The sequence below is a fragment of the Petaurus breviceps genome, unplaced genomic scaffold, assembly GCF_028583685.1.
Source record: "Petaurus breviceps papuanus isolate PSGF00001 unplaced genomic scaffold, PetGlider_PUasm1.0 90825, whole genome shotgun sequence".
NCBI classification, from domain to species: Eukaryota; Metazoa; Chordata; class Mammalia; order Diprotodontia; family Petauridae; genus Petaurus; species Petaurus breviceps.
This window is the reverse complement of record NW_027187353.1, coordinates 20801649-20823229: the sequence shown is the minus strand read 5'-3', so window position 1 is coordinate 20823229 and position 21581 is coordinate 20801649. Positions and strand designations below refer to the sequence as shown.

The window sequence follows — 21581 nt, the reverse complement described above, 5'->3', positions numbered from 1 at the left end:
CTTCTGGTTCCTGAGACCCAGGGATTTTTTTAAGGTTCTGAGGTTATTGGGGGTGGGATAGTTTGGGGTCAGAATGAAACTCAACATCGTTTTTAAACCGAGTAGGAAAAAATAGTGAGAGAAAAAGAATGGAAGAGAGCCAAGAAAAAGAGGAAGAAAAGAAGGAAAGATATTTGACCTGTCTGGACTAACGTGACAGCCTCCTAAATGATTTCCCCACCTCCAGGCTCTTCCAATCTCTTCTCCGCTATCTTTTCTTAATATTCAATCTTATTTTATTTCCATATCTGTATTCTTGCCAGTCCACTCCACTGCCTAGTTAAGAAAGCAAGAAAAACAAAATCCCTGCTACAAACATGAAGAGGGAAGCTAAACAAATTCCTTCATTGGCCATGCATGCACATCCATGCACATGTGTATATGTGGATGTATATATGTGTGTGTATGTATATATGCATCTCAGTTTGTACTCTTAAGTCCTTTTCTTCTCTGTAAGATAGTAGGTAGCATGTTATGGCATATGGTTGCTGTGGAATACTATTGTGCTGTAAGAAATGACCCAAGAGGACCATTTCAGAGAAACCTGGGAAGATTTGTATGAAATGATGCAAAGTTAAGTGAGCAGAACCAGGAGAACAATATATGTAGTAATACCAATATGTATGATGATCAGCTTTAAAAGAGTTAGGAAAGGGGCAGCTAGGTGGCTCAGTGAATAGAGCATTGGCCCTGGAGTCAGGAGGACTTGAGTTCAAATCCAGCCTCAGACACTTAACACTTACTAGCTGTGTGACCTTCGGCAAGTCACTTAACCCCAATTGCCCTACCTTCCCCCTCCAAAAAGCAAAAAAAAAATTTAGGAAATCTGATCCACAAAATGACTGACAGCAATTCCAGAGGACTCAGGATAAAACATGGTCTCCATCCATGAGTTCAAATTCTGGCTCAGCTACTTATAACCTCGATGACCTTGGGCAAGGTGAACCCTTCTCAATCTATTTCCTCATCTACTAAATGGAGTCAGACTAGCTACTCTCCAAGGGCCCTTCCATCAGTTAGTCCATAAACATTTTTAAGCACCTACTATGTACCAGGAACTATGCTAAGCATTCCACTCTTGATTGATGATCCTATCTACTTAGTAGAAGGTCCCAGGAGTTTCTCTCAGGGGAAAAATATTTCGTTACCCTGTGGCCCATGAGCTGCAAGGCAGACTTAACTGGGATGAGAGAAAGAAGTAGTTACTGAGCCCTTATGAAAAGACAAATGTGAGTGATTACTTCCCGTTTAAACAAAATCAATGAAAAATCAAGATCTAAGGACTTAGTCTCAAATCACCATCATTATTAATAACAACAATAATAATGAGTTGTGTCTGACCCCATAATAATAATAATGTGTTGTCACCCACCTTCTGGGGTTTTCCTGGCAGATACTGGAGTAGTTTGCCATTTCCTTCTCCAGCTCATTTTACAGATGAGAAAACTGAAGCAAATAGAGTTAACTGACTTGGAGTCACACAGATAGTAAGTATCTGAGGCCAGATTTGAACTCAGGTCCTCCTCAGTCCAAGCCCAGCTTCTATCCACTGAGCCATCTAGCTGCCTGTTTATTTATGTAGCACTTTAAGACATGAAAAGTATTTTACATGTTAACTCATTTGATCCTCACGTACACTCTGGGAGGTGGGTGCTGTTATTTCCCCATTTTACAGATGAGGACACAGAGGCAGATGGAAGCATGACTTCTCTGCTTAAAACTATGAGACATCAGGGTGATAGGGCAACCAAAGGCACTAATACATCCTTAGGCTTTCTTGACAGAAGCATGGTGCTTCGCAGAAGGGAAGTGGCGGTCCTGCTGCCTGCTGCATTGGCCAACCCATATCCAGAGAAGTGGCTTTATTTCTGGCCTCCAGACTTTAGGATTGATGAGCTGGAGAGCATGCAGAGAATGGCCTGGGATGGTCAAGGACTCAGAATAGTTTTACTGGCAAATCTCCTTGAGAGAAAAGAGAACTTGCTATAACCCATCAGTCAATAAGCATTGTTACCTCTTACTAGGTGCCAGGGCTTCTGCTAAGTGTGGGGACTATGAATACAAGGAGGGATGACAGACCTGACCCTCAAGAAGCTTAGATTCTAATGGAGGAAAGATGATATTGGGGGAAGGTGTCATGACAGAGAATATCCCATGGAGATGTGCCTTCAGAGCATCCTGGAGAGGCCCTAAGGCAGGACCAGTCTGGGCATCTTCCTTCAAATGGAGCTTCTGGGAGGAACCAGCCAATCCAGGAATGAAGCCACAAGGGTCAGGATACTTCCAGTGCACATTGTAGAGAAATATGTAGTAGAATGAGCCCTGAATTTGGACTCAGACAATCTCCATGTCATTCCCAGTACTGCTACAGGAGCACAGGATGAGTCCAAGGTCTTCCTAGCCCTTGTTTTTTTTTTTCATTTTTAATTGTTTTGATTGTTTGTTCCAATTATTACATTTTTGCTCCTATTTTAATTCCCAGTTCTTAGTTAAAAGACTTTTTCTTTTACTCTCAGGTCTTTGTTACTCCAGCCAGGTGGCAAAGTCCCTAAGAGTTCAGGAAGGCCTGAGTTCAAATCTGACCTCAGATGCTTACTAACTCTGTGACCCTGGGAAAGGCACTTAACCACTGTTTGCCTCAGTTTCCTAAACTGTAAAAAAGAGAAAAGCACCAACTTTCCATGTTATGAGGATAAAAAGACTTAACATGTAAAGTACTTTGTAAAACTGCAAGTCTTATATAAATGCTATTGTTGTTAATGATGATTTGAGACCATTTAAGTTCTTGGATCTTGATTTTTAATTGATTTTGTTTATATTTAGGAGTTTTTTGCTTTGCTTATTTTTTGTTTTAAGGGACAGGGTCCTCTCCAAGTGATGATTGCTCTCTTTAACTTAGAAAGTATTGGATCTTGGTACTTTTCCTTTTTGGTACCCAACATCATCAGTACTACACTGTGCAATGGTGGAAATGGTACTAACTCCTCTGGGCCTTGGTTTCTTTCTCCAAAAATGAGGGGGGCTTAACTAAATTATTTTTAAGATGCCTTCCAGATTGAAACCTTTGAGCCTATGAGTAATGCATTGTCACTAATACTGTAGTATGAAATTCTTTATAAATTTCTCAGTATATCCAAAACAAAACTCATTATCTTCTCCCACAAATCCATCCTTCTTCTGAACTTGCCAATGAGCGTCGAGGTCCTCACCACCTTTCTAGTCACCTATGTTTGCAGCATCAAGATCTTCCTCAACTTCTCTCCTCACTCATCCCACATATCCATTCAGTTGCCCAATCTCGTCTTTTCCACATTCACATTTCTCACCTACTCCCCTTCTCTCCGCTCATATGGCTGCTTCACCCTAGTTCAGCCTGGCCCATTGCAATAACCTCCTGATTCATCCGTTTGCCCCAAGCCTGTCCTTACCTCAATGCAAGCTCCTCAGAGCTATCAGAGTGATTTTCCTGAAATGTAGGTTTTACCATGTCACCTGCCTACTCACTAAACTCCACAGGTTCCCTATTATGTGTAGGATCAAAGGTAAACCTCTCTCTTTGGCCTCCTCCTCTTTACAACTGGCTCCTTCCTATATTTCCAGTGTTTTAATAGATGGCTCCCCTCCTTGTTTTCTGCAGGTCAGCCATACTTGTCCCCTTTCTATTCCTTACACAAAAGGGCTCCATCTCCCACCTCTGAGCTTTTGCACTGACTGTTTCCCATGTCTGGAATGCTTTTCTCTGTCACCTCTACCTCTTCATTTCTCTGACCTTCTTTGAGACTCAGTTCAAACACCACCTCCCCCAGGAGGGCTTTCTAGGCAGCCCTCCAATGTGACCTTTCCTATACTCTGGAGTCATCTTGTGCACACCTGTTTATATACATTTTGTTGAAGGTATTTTGCCCTTTTTTGCATTGTCAGAGCTTACTAAAAACTTGGTAAGGAGGTAATAGGTGCTTGTTAATTAGCCAACAAAATCTGGGATGGGGCTCAGGGAAAGGCAGTAGTTAGCCCTGGCTCCAGAAGCAACATCTGATAGCAAAAAATCATCAGGAGCCTGAGAAACATTGTGGAGTTAGGGGATAGATTTTATGTAAAACATTTGCCCAAACCAAATTCACTTCCAAATACAGCCTAGATGATGAACAGAGATGTTCACTTGCTTATAGGACTCAACATCTGGCAGTTGGATGGTCCTTGGGGCTGTGCTGGCAGAACAGGCTTGGCTGTCCACAAACTCTGGCATGGATTCCAGGCTCCACACCTCAGGTGGCCTTCTCAATCCTTCAGAGCTCACAAGGTCACAGTCCATTCCATCTCCAGTATTCCTTGACTGAAGACTTCCTTTCCCTACCCAGAGGATACAACAGCAGTCTTCTAGACCATAGCCAGGCAGAAGAGGGAGGGGGGGAGGGAGGGAGAGGAAGAGAATCAAGGAAGAGAGAGGAGAGACAAAGAGAAAGGGAGAGAGAGAGAAGAAGGGAGAAATAGAGGGAAAATAGAAAAGGGGGAGAAAGAAGAGAAAAGAGATAGTGGGAGGGAGAAAGGAGGAAGAGAGAGAAGAGGAGAGAGTGGAGAGACAGAGGAAAGAGAGGAGGGAGAGGGAGGGAGAGACATGAAAAGAGGGAAAGAGGGAAGGGAAGAGAGAGAAGGGGGGGGGGGAGTGAAGGGAAAGAGGCTTGCTTTGGCTCTTAAGTCCACACTCGCTCCAGCTGAGAACCAATCAAAAATTCGTTTTCTTCCCGCACGGTTAGTGGCCCGGGAGCAGCTGTAGATTGCCTGCCCATTCCCCAAAGTGTGAACCCTCCATCCCACAGGGTCGGACACCTCCAGATGCTGGCGGCCCCATCCTCGCCCATTGGCCAGTCCTTCCCCCGCGCTCCCTCCCCAGCCCCTTCTTTGTTCGGCGATCTCCTGCCAGCCCGAGAATGGTTCTCAGGTTCTGAAGTTCCCGGAGAGCAGCTCTGCCCCTCCCTCTGGCTGATCCTTGTGTCCGTTGTACTTTTCAGCTGAGATATTAGAACTGGCTGGCAATGCAGCGCGGGACAACAAGAAGGCTCGGATCGCTCCCAGACACATCCTCCTGGCGGTTGCTAACGATGAGGAGCTAAACCAGGTAGGTCTGAGGCATGCACACCGTCCGCAAGAGCCGCTCTGCCCCGTGTTCGAGACACGAGCCCGGCTGCACTCAGCCAAGGGATTCTGCTGGGCGTTTGTGTTCCGCAAAGTCATCGGTGATGTATAACGGAGAAGAAGGAATGCCCAGCCCGCCTGATGAAGACAAAAACAGAGCCTTTGGCGCTCCTCCCCCCGATTCCCCTCTTTCTGTCCATGGCACCAGCACTCCCCCCACCCAGCCACCCCGGCTGAAAAACGTCAGAGCTGCCTTCCCGGCCACCTCCTGCCTCCATCCCTTCGGGTGCCAAGTCCGCCGCACCCCGCCGCACCATCGCTCCTTCCCACTCCCAGGGGCAGCGCCCTAGTTCAGCCTTTATTACCTCTTCGGTAACCAATTGCTATAGCCTCCTAACAATCGGGTCTTCCAGGGTCCAGTGGAGGGGTCCTCATTGTCTGTGCCTCAGTTCTTCAAGGCCCCTCACACACTGGCTCCGACCTTTCCAGCTTTGTATTGTAATGCTGCCCAGCTTTTAGAGGCTGGCACAATGCTTCCCTTTTTCACCGAGGCTTTATTTTCTCCTTCTTAAGGGAGTTAGCGGCATTGTCAGACGAGTGCTGCAATATAGAAGGAATCTCCCAAAAGTTATCTATAGAATCATAGATTTGGAGACAAAATGGACCTCAGAGGGCATCGGGTCCAACCCCCCCTTCATCTTACAGATAAGGAAATTGAAGACCAGCACAAGGTCACAGGGATAGTGTCAGAGGTGGGGTGTAAACCAAGATCTTCTGACTCCATAGTCAGGACTCTTTTAGCCCTAGCACCAGCCAGAATATGAGCCTAACTGGCCCAAGAACCTAGACTTGCCACTATGCCAGTGGAGGTATCAAAGGAACCTTTGGTGGAAACACACCTCCCTCATTCATTAATTCATTATTTCATTATCCACCTTAGTGGATAAGTGATTACAGTAACATAGATGCTCCCTCCACTGGTGCTAATCACCACCCCTTTGTGCCTTTCTTGTCCATGAATTTTCTTTTTTTTTTTTTAAAGCAATCGGGGTTAAGTAACTTGCTCAAGGTTACACGGCCAGTTATTTCTGGGTGTGGTGCTGAGTGTCTCAGCCCGGGATTTGATCCAGGTCATCCCAACACTGGAGCCAGTGCTCTTACTCGCTGAGCCACCTGGCCGCCCCTAAACGATTGGGGTTAAGTAACTTGCTCAAGGTTACACGGCCAGGTGTTTCTGGGTGGGTGCTAAGTGTCTGAGCCCGGGATTCGATCTCCAGGTCTTCTCAACACTGGAGCCGGTGCTCTTACTTGCTGTGCTACCTGGCCGCCCCTTGTCCATGAATTTTCAACAGAGGATCCACCCAATGTACTAGAAGCTTTCTATCCTTTCCCATTCTGTGGATGAATTTTATGCCACATTTTATGCCATTCTTCTTCATGCACCACTCCCCCCTGATGACCTGCTTGCACCCGCCATGCTTCTCTCCATCACCCTGTGGTGACCTGCAGTTTTGACTCATAGGAACACTCTGCTAATCATAACAGAATTTCCATTTTACTGTTTTCCATAAATGCTTTCTTTAGTTACAATAAGATGTTTTGGCTTGAAATGTTTGTACATTTCTGAAATGCTTAGCTATAGTTTCTTTGCCCAGATCAATTAGAAACAATTTATTTTTATAACATCCAACATTTATATAGTTTGAAGCTACTTTACATGTAGAATCACAGAGTGTGAGTGTTGGGAGGGTCCCCAGGGGCTGTCTATTCCAAACCCAAGCATGAAAAGAAGGCCTGCTACAAGACAAATGCTCATCCAGCGTATGCTTGGCCATCTCCAGGGTGGAGATTGCTACCTCACAAAGTAGCCCATTCCACTGGGGGCCAGCTCTAAGTGTCAGGGAGCCCTTGACATCTCTCCTGTCTACCCTCAGGCTTTTTCTTCTGCAGGTCAAACATGCCCAATTCCTTCGATCAATCCTCATATGTCTCCCTCCATCTTGGTGGCCCATCTCTGGACACTAAGCTTATTGACTAAACCTTAGCACAATACTCTACATGAGGTCTGATGGTACAAAAGACAGTGGGATGGTCACCTCCCTACTCCTGGAAGCTCTGAACCTCTCTAGACCAAAATACCTTTGCTTTTTGTCTGTCCCACCTTGAGCTTGTGGTCCTCTAAAACCCCAGCATCTTTTTCAGAACATCTACTATTTATCCATACCTCCTCAGTCTTATGCTTGTGAAGTTAATTTTTATACCCAAGTATAAAACTTTACATGTATCTCTATTAAATTTCATCTTATTAGATTTCTTATTCTGTAACCTTTTGGATCCTGACTCTATAATCCGCTGTCATCCCTCCAAGCTTTGTGTCATCTGCTAATATGATGAACATGCTTTCTAGGCCTTTATCGAAGTCATCGATAAAATGTTAAAAAGACCAAACACAGATCCCTGGGGCACTCCACCAGAGACCTCCAGTGAGGAGACCTCTTACCATGGTGACTCTGAACCTTTAACAACTACTCTTTGAGTCCAGCCATCCAACCAGTCCAAACCTATCTCTCTCCATCTTCTCTACAAGGATATTACGTTGGGGCTTACTCTCCCAGCTTCCACTGACATTGGCAGGCTGGGGGCCCTAGAGGGTGGCTAACTACTTCTCCTCTGAAGATTCTAGAGGTAACCCTGACAGGCTGGATTCAGAACTAGATTGCTGTCTCATGCAGCGGAACCCTGGTCCTATTATAGTGGTTCATGAGCCCCCATCAGGTAAGCTCCCCACTATCATCAAAATTAGCCAACCAGAGTTCATTAGTTTTGGAAAGAAGCACTTACATTTTATATGTCTATGTGTACATATACACATGTGTATATGTGTGTGTGCATATGTGTATACACATATGTAGTATCTCAAAAGTCAGTATAATTTTAAGCTTTAATAGTATGGACACATATAGATTCTATATGTGTATATGTCTGTGTCTTCACATCTTTATGTATATAAATAGTATGTACGGATCTAGATAGTAATAGTATATCTGTATTATATACGTAGATATAGATATACAGACACATACATATATGTACAGAATTCCTGAAGAGTGGTCTCAAATTTGGAGAGTACAGGTAGCAAAAGGGTAACTCACAGCAACTCTTCTCCATTTGGGGGGCCCTCATGAAGGTCCCTTTGGTGGGTACTGCTCTCTCCTGAACTCTAAAGGGCCTTGGTAGAGTCTTGAAGCTGCTTTTCCTCACTGTGTCTCATCTCTTGATGCAGATGCCGCCATCAGAGCTTCTATTCCAGGGACATGGCCACCAACCCCAATGGGGAGGTCAAACTTCTAGTCTTTCAGAGACTGTAAGGTCATCCTCTGGCTTCCTCCTCCTCCTCACTCTCTTCCTCCCTCCCTCCACTAAAGATGATTCTCTCTCTGGGACTTGGCTAGGGCTGTTCCTCCACTAGGCTGGCCAGCTATTGGACTGTGGGATTCCACACTAGCCAACTCTGCCTTCCTCAAGCCCCACAGGTAGTGACTAATTTTCTTGGCCCAGCCACAAGCCATTTCCCTTATGGCATCCTCTGCTTTCATTCACTGACCCTTACAAATCCTCCACTGCTCACAAAATGATGAAAGACTCAATTTGTTCATCATTTACACCTCTAATTGATTGATTCAGTAGAGCTGGCTAAGAATTATTCACATCTGATTTAGATCTTTGGCTGATTGATTCTGTAACTCAATCACACCTGTTATTAAGTGGAGTTGAAGACTGTGGCACCTGCTTCTTATACTAGCATGAAATCATTTATCAAAAGCTAAGTACCCACAACCTTCTTGACATCTACCAGGTTAATCATCCCATCAGAAAAGGACATAAGGTTAGTCTGGCATGGAGTGTTCTTGATGAAGACAAATTTGCTGCCCTCTGGTCCTCACAACATCCCTGTGTGATGGTATTTAATAGGAAGCTTCCTGTTTTTCAGTAGTTACACACACCTCTGGCCCTTGCTAATGTCAATCAAGGTGAATTCTTCTGTCATCTGTCAACCTCACCTGTGAACCTCCCTTTTTTAAACAATTGTTTTTGGCCCAGAATTATTATTTCACTGGCAAAGGGAACTCCCAGTGGGGAAGTTCCCTCAGTGACTGTAGTGTAACTTATCATCATTAGGAGTTGCCTAGATCACTGAGAGGTTGACTTACCAGGGTCACACTCAGCCAGCACATAACAGAGGCAGAGCCAGGACTCCTTTGCCTGAGCTTAGCTCTCTATCCATTGGTATTGGAATGATGTTCTCCTGCCACACTATTCTCTGAAGATATAAGTCAATCAATAAACATTTATTAAGTACCTTCTATGTGTCAGGCACTGCACTAAGTGCCCTGGATACAAAAAGGCAAAAGACGGTCTCTGCCCTCAAGAAGCTTGTGTCTGGAATTCTTTAGCCCTTGGCAACTCTTAAAGTTCCACCCCCATGTCCTTCTCCTTTACCTCTGCTTCACATTCTGGTCATGGGCACCATGGGTCTGGTCAGTGTCTTGGTAACTAGGAAAGTGTGGTCACCATTCAGGGGCACAGAGTCATTTAAATCATGTATTGTCATCTCTTTAGGAAGACAAAGAATAGAGCATGAAAAACCTCCTAATGAAAGATTCTGAATTGGGAAAGTCTGCCATGCTCTCTCCTGTTCTTTCTTCCTTCAGCTGCTAAAAGGAGTGACCATTGCCAGTGGGGGAGTCCTGCCTAGGATCCATCCAGAGCTGCTGGCCAAAAAGCGTGGGGCCAAAGGCAAGTCTGAAACAATCCTTTCCCCTCCCCCAGAGAAGAGAGGGAGGAAATCGACTTCGAGCAAGAAGGGTGGGAAGAAAGCCAAAGCCGCCAAACCAAGGACATCCAAAAAGGTAAACTGAGGGCATGAATGTGAGAGCCTGGGCAAAGAGGAAATGTTGAAAGGTGGAGGCCTGGCCAGCTTTCTTAAAAAGCTAATTAACACCTTGGAGAAAGTAACAGGGATTTGAATCAAGAAATATATTAACTTTAGGTATTGGGAAAGAATGGGATTTAAACCACTAAAACAGGCCTAATTCATAGGCTCTAGACATCTAGTTCAATTTTCTTTTACAAATGGGAAGACTGAGGGCCAGAGAAGCGAAAGGACAGGCCCAAGGTCATGTATAAGTGCCAGAGCTAAGCTTCAAACCTAAGCCTTCTGACTCCAAACCCAGCATGGATTCCCTTCCACCATGCTGTCCCACTCCTGTGAGACTGAAATACACATGACCATCTGCCCCAATCTCTGCTGTTTGCCTCCATGCATAGGAAGATTTGAGATCAAATTATCTCAAAGGCCTTCCCACCTCCAGAGCCTATAATCCTATGACCAATCATTCCGATCTGCAATGGGAGAGGGAGATACACATGGAGCCGTGGAATGGTGGAGCTCAATGTGTCTCTGATTAACTATTTTAATAAGGAACCTCCTTTCCCTTCTCTCCTCCCTCTTGTTGGCCTCCTTTGCCTCAATCCAAAAAGGACAGATCCCAAAACCCAGCCCCTTTTTATCCAAACCAGTGACAGCAAAGGCATGACTACACAGTGCCCATTGGGCTGGTTTCCCATCTGTCTGTCCATCTGATTTCTGCCAACAGTCCAAAGCAAAGGACAGTGACAAAGAAGGCACCTCGAACTCGACATCTGAAGATGGCCCTGGGGATGGATTCACTATCCTTTCTTCCAAGAGCCTTGTTCTGGGGCAGAAGGTAATAAAAATAATCCTAATGTGAGACTGTAAAAACAACTGGACTTTTACAGCCATTGAATTCAACAGCAGGTAGGTCTTGCCCCACTCCATACCATGTTAGTACAATAGAGCTGGGCTAGGCTGGAATTGTGTGTTTTTAGAAATGAAAACTCTGGCAATCTCAGTCTTATAAAAGCTGAAATTGTGTTCAGTTTTAAAGACTAGCACACACATTGCTCAGCTATGGGCAAAAGTAAAACGGGGATTGGGCAGGTAAATCAATCAGTTGGAAGCGTGGAAGCGTGGCTTTCCTAGGAAACCCCCAGACACCTCTGCTTCTGTGCCCACACACACAAAAATTGGTCTGCCTACAGGTCAGCCTTACACTGCTTGAGGTAATTAGTTTTGGTTTTGTTTTTTAAGAAAAGAAAGAAAATAGAAATATGTTTTATTAAATATCCCTTGTGTTAGAAATTAATTATTCAATAGGAATTCAGTCTGCTCTGCTCTGGTCTTTGAAAAGAAAACAAATACATTTTAATCATCTTGGAGAACATGAAAGCCGCATAGCCAGATATGCAAATTCCTATCTATGAATGTAAACTGAAAAAGCAGTTTATCTAGCAAGTCAACTGGGGCATGAAATAAGATGCAATCAAAACTCGCAGTTAATCACTCCTTGGGTAGCTGACTCTCAGCATGTGAAAGCTAGAAAAAAATTAGATGGGGCGAGGACCTTGGGGATCGACTAGTCCAACCCTCTCATTTATAGATGAGGACAGAGATTTCCAGAGAGTCACTTGCCAGAGGTCACCCAGCTAATGAGAAGCAGGGCTGGGAGCTGGCCCCCCAGGACCACCACCCAGGCCACCTCCATGTCTTTCCACTGAAGGCAGGGGGATACTGAGGAACACATCCTAAATGCCTAACAACAGCTTCTTTCTTCCTTGGCCCTGGAAATGACAATGGCTTGGAAATGGGGGCAAGAGCTGTTCTCCCCCTTTCAGAGATGTGGAAATATAGAGTAGGGAAGCAGGAGAGAGACCACGTGGAACCTATAAGGCTAATAGGAAGCTCTTTTGTTCTCTCCTTTAGTGAAAATTAGGCCACCCTGATAGGAGTTTTCATTTCTCCAGCGTGTTGGGGTTTACAAAGTATTTTCCTATAAATGCCCTGTGAGGCAGGAGGGATTTGATTACACCCATCTTGCAAATAGTAGTGTTGTAGTAGTAGTAGTGGTGGTGGCGGCGGCAGCGGTGGTGGCGGCAGTAAAGTAATAGTAGTAGTAGTAGTAAGAGGAGGAGGAGTAATATCTGGCATGAAGAGAGAGCATCAAGATTTGCAAAGCCCAAGGGGCGGCCAGGTAGCACAGTGAATAAGAGCACCGGCCCCAGTGTCAGGATGACCTGGGGATCAAATCTGGGCTCAGATACTTAGCACCACACCCAGAAATGACTTGCTGTGTAACCTTGAGCAAGTTACTTAACCCCGATTGCTCTAAAAAAAAAAAAAAAGATTTGCAAAGCCCTATATATGTGCCTCACAACTGTCTTGGGGTAGATACTATAGGTATCCTTGGGAGCAGCTAGGTAGCACAGTGGTTAGAACACCAGGCCTGCAGTCAGAAAGTCGTGAGGTCAAACCCAGCCTCAGACACTTAGTAGCTGTATGACCCTCGGCAAGTCACCTAACCTCTGCGTCAGTTTCCTCAACTGTAAAATGGGGATAATAACAGCACATACTTCACAGGATTTTTGTGAGGACCAGATTTTTAAGTGCTTAACAGACCGCTTAGCACAGAGTAGGCACTATATAAATGTTGGCTGTTATTGTTATTATCACCACTTACAGATAGTAAATTCTTTTTAATGGTGAATGGATTAAGAAACTGAGAATTGAAATGGTTAGGTGGCTTGTCCTCGGTCAACACTACTAGTAAGTGTGAGAGCTGGGATTCAAATCTCAAATTCTCCTGAATCCAAGACTCCAACCTTTTATGGAATACTGGTGGAAAATTATTTCTTTCTAAACACACAGATGAGCTTTGCACTTCTGTAGCCCAAAGAATGAAATACTAGAAAGGAACATGGTCAGGACCCTAGAGTCCTAAAGTTCAGTAAAGGAAAGTCATTCATGGACTGTGTTGGGCTTTCCCAGTAGCGTCTGTTTATTTGGAGCTGGAGTTGGGGAGAGAAGTCATGCTTCTCTTCCAGGAAGACTGTGGAACTTGACTGAAGATGGTGCTCAGACAGATGTTCTCTGTGAAGACAGAAGCCCTATTGGAAAGAGGGGAGGCTGGGGGGGTCTTTCCCCCTTTCTGGCATGATAGATGCATTAGTCATGCTCTCGTGGGCACCAAGGTGAAGCTTGTGACCAACCAAAAAGTCAAAGCCCTGAAGAACTCAAAAACCCAGGCTTGGTCTATAACCCTAGTCACTGAACCTATCGGTATGAAGTTTAAATAACAAATAGCTAGGAAGTAATCCAAGCCACTTCCATTCTGGTTGAATGCTTTCTGCGTTTTCCCATTTCTCATTCCACAGCTGTCCCTGACGCAGAGTGACATCAGCCACATTGGCTCCATGAGAGTAGAAGGCATCGTCCACCCAACCACAGCTGAAATAGACCTCAAGGAAGATATAGGTAAGGCTCTAGTCTCCAGGTGGAGACCAAAAGAACGTCTATGGAACAGTTTCTGAAAAAGTCCCCTTTTAGAAGGTTGGCCACTTACAGTACATAGCAATGACCTCACCTTTGCCATATAACTAGAGATTATGTGGCAGATACTTTGTCCAGAATTGCATCACATCTTATCTACAACTTGCAGTTTGTTATGTGCACTGGTAACCATTAGATAGCGTTTATCTTTATACTTAGAATTATCTTTATGTTTACTCTCTGCATATAATTCTGTTTAAAGTATCAAATCCACAGTTAATTAGGAATAAAAAGAAATGAACATCAAAAGAATTAAGTTGTGATTATCATTCATTCGTTTGTTCATTCAGCAAGCATTTATTAAACTACAACTGTGTGCAAAGTGAAAGCCAATGTCTAATCATGGAGGGAGCAGTGACCATGGAGTCCAAAAGACCTCGTTTCACATCCCATCTCTAACACATGCTAGCTGGGTAGCTATTGGCCAGTTCCTTCAACTTTCATGCCTATAGTGCTAGGGTTTGCAAAGTGTTTTCTTCACAACTTTATGGTGGCTCACTGGATAGAGCTCCAGGCCTGCAGTATGGAAGTCCTGAGTTCAAATGTGACCTCAGGTACTTAGTAGCTGTGTGACCCTGGGCAAGTCACTTCACCCTGTTTGCTTCAGTTTCTTCATCTATAAAATGGACTGGAGAAAGAAATGGCAAACCCCTCCAGTATCTTTGTCAAGAAAACCCCAAATAGGGTCACAAAGAGTTGGACATGATTGAAACATCTGAACAACAACAGATAGCACAGGCATTATTATCCCCATATGACAGATGAGGAGACTGGGAGTCAGAGCATTTAAGTGGCTTACCAAAGGTCAGCTAGGATGCATTGGAGCTGGGACCTGAACACAAATCTCTTGATTCCAAGTCTGGAGATCATGGGGTCTCACTTTGGAAAGAGTAAAACCCATTTTGGAATCATGGCTTAATTTGAAATGGAAATCAATAGTTGTAAAAATAAGCAATTTTCCTAATATGGCAGATATTACAATGTTAATATTAAGTGCTAACCTCAGCCATTTTGTTCATTTACTTGGTTAAATCAGCCTAGAAGATGCATCATTCTAACCTAATGGGTATAAGGGACTGTTACAGGTTGATGACCAGGCACAGAAGTATTCAAAATATCAGAGCAAAAAGGAATCTTTAGAGATCGTGTGGTCCAGGGATTCTTAACCTGGGGTGCACAGGCCCCCTAAAGGACCATCTCTCCCTGGATACATTTCAGGAGGTCCATGAGCTTGGAGGAGGAAAAAATACATCTTTATTTTACCAACTTCTCATTGAAATTTCACATTTCCTTCAATTATTTAGAAACACAATGATTATAATGATAGCGAGCATTTCTATGGTCACTATGCTGTTATTGACAAATATTTTCTTACTTAGGGTTCATAAACACTATGGGAGGTAGGTATTATCATCCCTCTTTTATAGTTGAGGAAACTGAGACAAACAGGTTAAGTGACTTGCCCAAGGTCACACAGTTAATAAGTGTTTTAGTCCAGATTTGAAGTGAGGTCTTCCTGACTCTAGGTCCATCTCTCTGTTCTGATTATGATATACAGGATTCCAAGAAGGTTACGATTGAGAAACTCTAAACCAACCTCGTTGAATTACCGGTGAGAAAAACAGCTCAGGGAGGAAATGACTTGGCTTGTCACAGAAACTAATAACTTTGATCTCTCTCTCTGTTAAAAACAGACAGGAATTGAGCCTGAAATGTAATTTTAGGCTGATTAAATTCTGAATTCAATTCATGAATTCTGAACTTAAGGTTGATGCTAAGAAAATGTGCCTGAATAAGGAGCATTATTAAACCCTTCCAAGTAGGACCCACCTCCTGGAATAACTTTGGTGGAGGATGTAGACTAAATAGCCTGCTAAATGAGCGATTCTTATCTGCTCCAAAGTCCCTCAAACACTAACTAATGAACTTTGGCTTGGGAGCGAGAGAGCATGGATTGACTTTCAGCCAATTCCTCCCTCCCCTGTAAAGTGTGAGGGTTGGATTAGATCATCTCTAAGACTCCTCTAGCTCCAAATCCTAGGATGCTGAACCACATCGATGCAATTCACTCAGTATCAACTGCTTTGGCCAGTCAATCAATCCGTAAACGTGTGTTAATTTCCTACTGTGCACCAGGCACTGGGCTACCAGAGATACAAAGAAAGTCAAAAGATCATCCTCGCCCTCAGGGACTCACATTCTAAGAGAAGCTAAAGAATTAGATATGTACAAGATACATCTAGGATACGTTGTGTCATGGAGAGTGCCACCATCCATGTGGTTTTCTGCCAGACCCGTGACTGCCCAGTGCTGGACTCCATCAACCCCTACAGCTTGCGGACCCTTCACACAATGAACAGGACTGGGCTGTTCCCGTGTGCCTACCAGAAGTTCCAAGGCTGGTTTTCTGCTGTTGGGAAAAAAATGTTGGTTTGTTCCCCCTTTCTTCTTCCACCATGTTTTCAGGAAGGGGCAAAAGGATTTCCCTCTTTTCTCCTTTGTAGGTAAAGCTTTGGAAAAAGCTGGTGGGAAAGAATTCCTGGAGACTGTCAAGGAACTGCGCAAATCCCAAGGACCCTTGGAAGTGGCTGAAGGTAAAAACTCAACCTGTCCCCAAACACGCACACAGTAGGATGATTTGCCAGGGTGGGGACTCTGCCCACCAAGCACGGGGCTTCTCAGTTCAACCAATACGTGAAGTCTGTCCTCGAGATCACTTTTCTATTCGGAAACGACTGTGTGGATAGAGCCTTGATTGCCACCAGTTGGCATGGCTGGCAGCCCCTTGCCTCATTGTTTTCTGGGGATCTCCATTTTAGGCTCTCCCAGCTCCCATGCATGATTCTCCCTCCCTTTGGGGGATGTGGCTGACTCAGAAGTCTCTGCCACACGAAAGGCAGCACATTCTAATGGAAAGAACCCTGGATTTGGAGCTGGAGGGTCTAGGTTCAAAGCCCAGCTCTGCTATTTCTGTCTGTGACTTTGAGCAAGGCAGGTCACCCCTCCCAGACTGTATCCTCCTCTGGCAATCTCTCGGGTCCCTTCTGGCTCTAATCCTATGGGCATGCATTTAATTTATGAAATGACCCAAGAAGGTTACCCAAACCCCAGATCTGCTTAGTGGGTCAAATACCCCCCATCCCTACCCTCCCCCCATCAGGCACATGTCAGAATAGTGCTGGCCCAGCAGTCAGAATACTCATAATCATAAACATGTATATAACACTACGGGTCAGGCACTGTGCTGACTAACCCTGGGCGGTAGGTGCTACTATTATCCTCATTTTACAGATGAGGAAACTGAGGCAGAGGTTAAATGACTTACCCAGGGTCACATAGCCAGTAAGTGTCTGAGGCTAGATTTGAACTCAGGTCTCCCTGACTCCATGGCAGCGCCACCTAGCTGCCTGATACTGATTCATGTCAGAATTCTGCCAACTCAGCCATTTTCCTAATGTACTACTGTGATCATGTCACTTAATTCTTTAAATTATAGTAATAAATGACTTTAACACTGTAAGGTATGCAAATTATATTCATTGTCCCGTTGAAGGTCCACAATGACCCCATAAGGTTAGTACCTAAAGTGTGTTAGCCCCATTTTACAGATGAAGAAACATGGGCTCAACTATTTATCAATGGTCATCTAATCAATCAGCAAGCATTTATAAGGCACCTACTATGTGCCCGGCATTTTACTTGGCACTGGGGATACAAAGACAGAAATGAAATAGTTCCTCCCCTCAAGAGGCTTATGGTCCAGCTAGGAGAGACAACATAAGTATATACAAACTGCTCTAGAGGCTGGGGAGTCAGGAAGGGTCTCATGCACAAGGTGGTGACTGAGCTGAGCCTTAAAGGAAACGAAGTATTCCAAGATACAGAGGTAAAGGAGAAGGGTGAGGGGCACAGCCAATGCAAAGGCATGGTGATGAGAGATGGAGTTCTATGAACAAGGAACAGTAAGAAGGCCGCTGTGGCCAGGAAGGACTGTGGATAATAAGGCTGGAGAGGTAGGTTGGGAGCAGGTTGTAAAGGGCTTTAAAAGCCTAACAGAAGAATTTCTATTTGGTTCTGGAGGTAATAGGGAGCCACTAGCGTTTATTGATCACAGAAGTGACCTGTGCTTTAAGAAACTCACTTTGGCAGTTGAATGGAGGATGGATTGGAGCAATATTATAAACAAGGTAACAAGGACCCAAACAAAGATGGCAGCTGTGAGTAAAGAGAAGGGAAGAGGTGCGAGAGACTTTGTGAAGATAACAATGGGTAGACCTGGCATCGGACTGACTCTGTGGGCGAAGAGCCTGGGTGAATAGAAGGGTGACAGAAAAGGGACAGCCAGAAGAAGGGCAGGTTTTAGGGCGAGATGATGAATTGTTTTGGACTTGTTTCGTTTGAGGTGTTAGATTGTAAGCTTCTTGACGGCCGGGACCATCTTTTGCCCCTTTAATGTCCTTAACTCAGCGCGGTGCCTGGCACATAGTAGGAACTTAATAAATGCTTACAGAATGAAGGTTTTTAGGACAACCAGCTTGAAATACACAGTAGGCGACTGGTGGCATGGAACTGGAAGTCAGGAGAGGCTAAGACTTGAAATATGGACCTGGGAATGAACAGCGTAGAGATGACCATTAAGCCCCTGAGAGGTGATGAGGGAAGGTGGAGGGAGAAGAGAAGAGGGCCCAGGACAGAGCCTTGAGGAACAGCCACAGTTAGAAGGAGAGATCTGCAGGAGGAGCCATCAAAGGAGACTGAGAAGGAGCAGCCTGAGAGGTAGGAGGAGAACCAGGAGAGATCTGTGTACAGAGGAAGAGAGAGAGCTGCCAGCAGTGTCAGACACTACAGAGGGAGAGCATGTCAGGCAGCATTTGAATCTAGATCTTTCTGACCGCAGACCAGGCAATTTGTGCCACTGAAATATGTCTGATAATTGTTTTGTTGCAAGCACACAGGACAATGGATGTGCTCAGCAGGGTTCACCAGAGGCAGCCTGGAGCCCTGGAAAAACATTGGCCTTAACAATCAAAAGATCTGGGTTCAAATTCTGCCTTCCAAACTGATATTAGCTGTGGGATTCCAGGCAAGTCATCTCACCTCTTGGGACCTCAATTTCCTTGTCTGTAAAATGGAGTGATAATAATACTTAAATCACCTTCATCACAGGAGTGCTGGAAGGAAAGTGCTTTGTGAAATTGGAAGTGACATTCAGTTTGGTGCACTTTAGGCAAGCACTAAAGACTTACTTTATTATAGGTGGGCAGCTAGGTGACAAGTGGATAGAGTTCCTGCCTGAAGTCAGCAGGACCTGAGCTCAAATATGGCCTCAGACACCAGCTGTGTGACCCTGGGCAAGTCACTTCACCTTGTTTGCCTCAGTCTTCTCATCTGTAAAATGAGCTGAAGAAGAAAGCGGCAAACCAGTCCATTATCTTTTCCAAGAAAGAGTCAGACATGACTGAAAACAACTAAACAACAATATTCTAGGCACTAGGGATTGGTACATAGACAGGAAGGAAATTAGCCCCTGCCCTCAAGGTGCTTATATTCCACTGAGGGAAAACAGCATGGATGCAGATATGTCAACACGAGTCATGTACTGAAGAAATACATGTGTGTGGGGGGGGGGGTGCTAACAAGTAGTGGAGGAGGGGCTTCGTACTGAGGGGACCCTAAAGCAGAGGAGGGGGTGAACAGGAAGCAAAGACATGGGGTCGAGGGGGAAGGGAGAGGAACCCAAGGAGCTGTTTGTTCACCTTGACATTGGTCCCTAGGAAATGTTACTGCGAGACTGCCCCACCCTCTTAGATTCCATCCACCCTCCTAAAACTCTCCAGACCTTCTTAGAGCTTCATGCTGTGGTCCAGAAGCTGAATGCTCTCCCTCCCCACTTCGAGCCGGAAGCAGATTTGACAAGCCCTCCCCTGAGTCATTGGGACTCTCCCTGGATCAGAGCCTGCCTCCCCTGCAGTCCTCCCTAACCTGAGCAGCTGGCCAGGGCAGCAGAGAGAGTTCAGAGCCTGGAGGCAGCACGTCTGAATCCTGCTGCAGACATTTGTTAACTTCATGACCTTGGACAAGTCATTTGGCCTTTTTTGCCTCAGTTTCCTCATCACAATAACAAGCATTTGGGGGGGGGGTCTTTTAAGGTTTGACAGATCTTGCTAATTTTGGTCTCACAAACGACCCTGGCAGGGCTTAGTACAGAGTAGGAAGTGCTACTGTTACCTCATTTTACAATTGAGGAAACTGAGGCTGGGGGAGATCAGGTGCTTGCCCAGAGTCACAAGGCAGCCTGCATACCATCATGAAAGACAGGAGAGCTGTGAGAGGAAACTCATTTGGGGATGAGGATGGACACGTTCGCCTGTGAGCATGCAGGGGTTAAATTGCCTTGAAGCTGTGGCTGTGGGAGCAGCACTTTATCGTTAGAAAAGTCTGGGCTGGTTCTGTTGGATTTAATGGTCACTAGCATAGAAATGGCCATTGAAAACCATGAGAATGGGGGTGGGTAGGTGGCGAGATGAATAGAGCACTGGCCCTGGAATCAGGAGCATCTGAGTTCAAATCCAGCCTCAGACACTTAACACTTACTAGCTGTGTGACCTTGGGCAAGACACTTAACCCCGATTGCCCTGCCCTCCCCCTCCAAAGAGCAAAAAAAAAAACCATAAAGAAAAAAATTTTTTAAATCAAAATTTAAAATTTAAAAAAAGAAAAAAACCATGAGAATGAAGGTGAGAGAGGAGTGGTGGGCTAAGAATTGACTCCTGGGGAACCTGGCAGAAGGAAGATGTTGCAAAAAATATTTGGAAAAAGAGGATAGTGGAGTGTCATGGAATCCAGTTAAACTGAATTCAACAAACATTTCTTGAACGCCTCCTGCATACAAGGGGTATAGACTGGAGAGGTCTGCTCATGTTACCTTTTACTAAAGAATCTTCAGTGGCTCCTCTAGTACCGATTCCTTTGAGGGGCATTCAAGGCCCACTGCAACCTGGTGCCACCATACCTGGCCATCCTTATATCATACTCTCCTCCACACTCTCTCCTACCAACAAATGGCTGTAATATCTTCTTTTCTTCTTTTAACAAAAAGCCCCTACTGAACTGTAAGTTTCCTAAGGGTGTGGACTGGCCTCTTATCCAGACTCTGTGACACCTCATCTCCATGCCTGGAGACACATTAAATACACAATAAATGCGAGGCAGAAATGCAGAGACGAAGGCAGGGCATGGGCCCTGCCCTCAAAGAGTGTGCTGTCCAATGGAGAATGAAATGGGCATCTGTGACCCAGAATGGATGAGGAGATGATGGCGCTGGGGAGGATCTCACCAGGATCCTGCATAGCCCTGAACAGGGCATGCAGGTCATGGGGCATCACCAGGTCAGTTCTGGATAGATAAGTATGGCAGAGAGGGGGACGATTGGAAATTACAAGAAGTCTTGGTGCCAACACCTCCTCAGAAGGCCCCCTTCTCTTTCAGAAGTTAGCTTTTAAGATCCTTAGACAGTGTAGAAGACTTCAGGTGCAGCAAGGGGGCACCGAAGGGCCCTGGGCCTGGGGCTAGGAAGGCCTGAGTTCAAATCCAGCCTCAGGCACTTGCCATCTTTGTGACCCTGAGCAAGTCACTGAACTTCTGCTGGCTTGTTTCCTCATCTGTATTGTAATAATAGCACCTGCCTCCCAGGGCTGTTGTGAGGGTCAGATGAGATGATATTTGCAAAGTGCCTAAAAGACACCGCGCCCGGCACACAGTAGGTGCTTTATAAACGCTCATTCCCCTCCTCTTTCAGGGTAACTCCTTTAAGTGATATTTACAGCACAGCCTCTGGACCTTTGTGGACATGTGAATCCTGGCTCCCCTGCCCCTGTGCCCCAGCCCCTAGCAGCCCCCTTGTTCCCCTGCCCCTGTGCCCCAGCCCTCAGCAGCCCCCTTG

General features: G+C 45.2%; 1 protein-coding gene across 1 annotated transcript in view; it reads left to right on the top strand.

Moving 5' to 3' along the window:
• MACROH2A2 (macroH2A.2 histone) overlaps positions 1-21581 on the top strand; it is a 63153-nt gene that overhangs the window by 37245 nt on the left and 4327 nt on the right. Inside the window, exons 3-7 of the mRNA XM_069071459.1 lie at positions 5049-5155; positions 9885-10082; positions 10830-10940; positions 13465-13564; positions 16144-16233. Of these exons, the coding sequence (XP_068927560.1) occupies positions 5049-5155; positions 9885-10082; positions 10830-10940; positions 13465-13564; positions 16144-16233 (606 nt within the window). The remainder of the gene's footprint in view (positions 1-5048; positions 5156-9884; positions 10083-10829; positions 10941-13464; positions 13565-16143; positions 16234-21581) is intronic.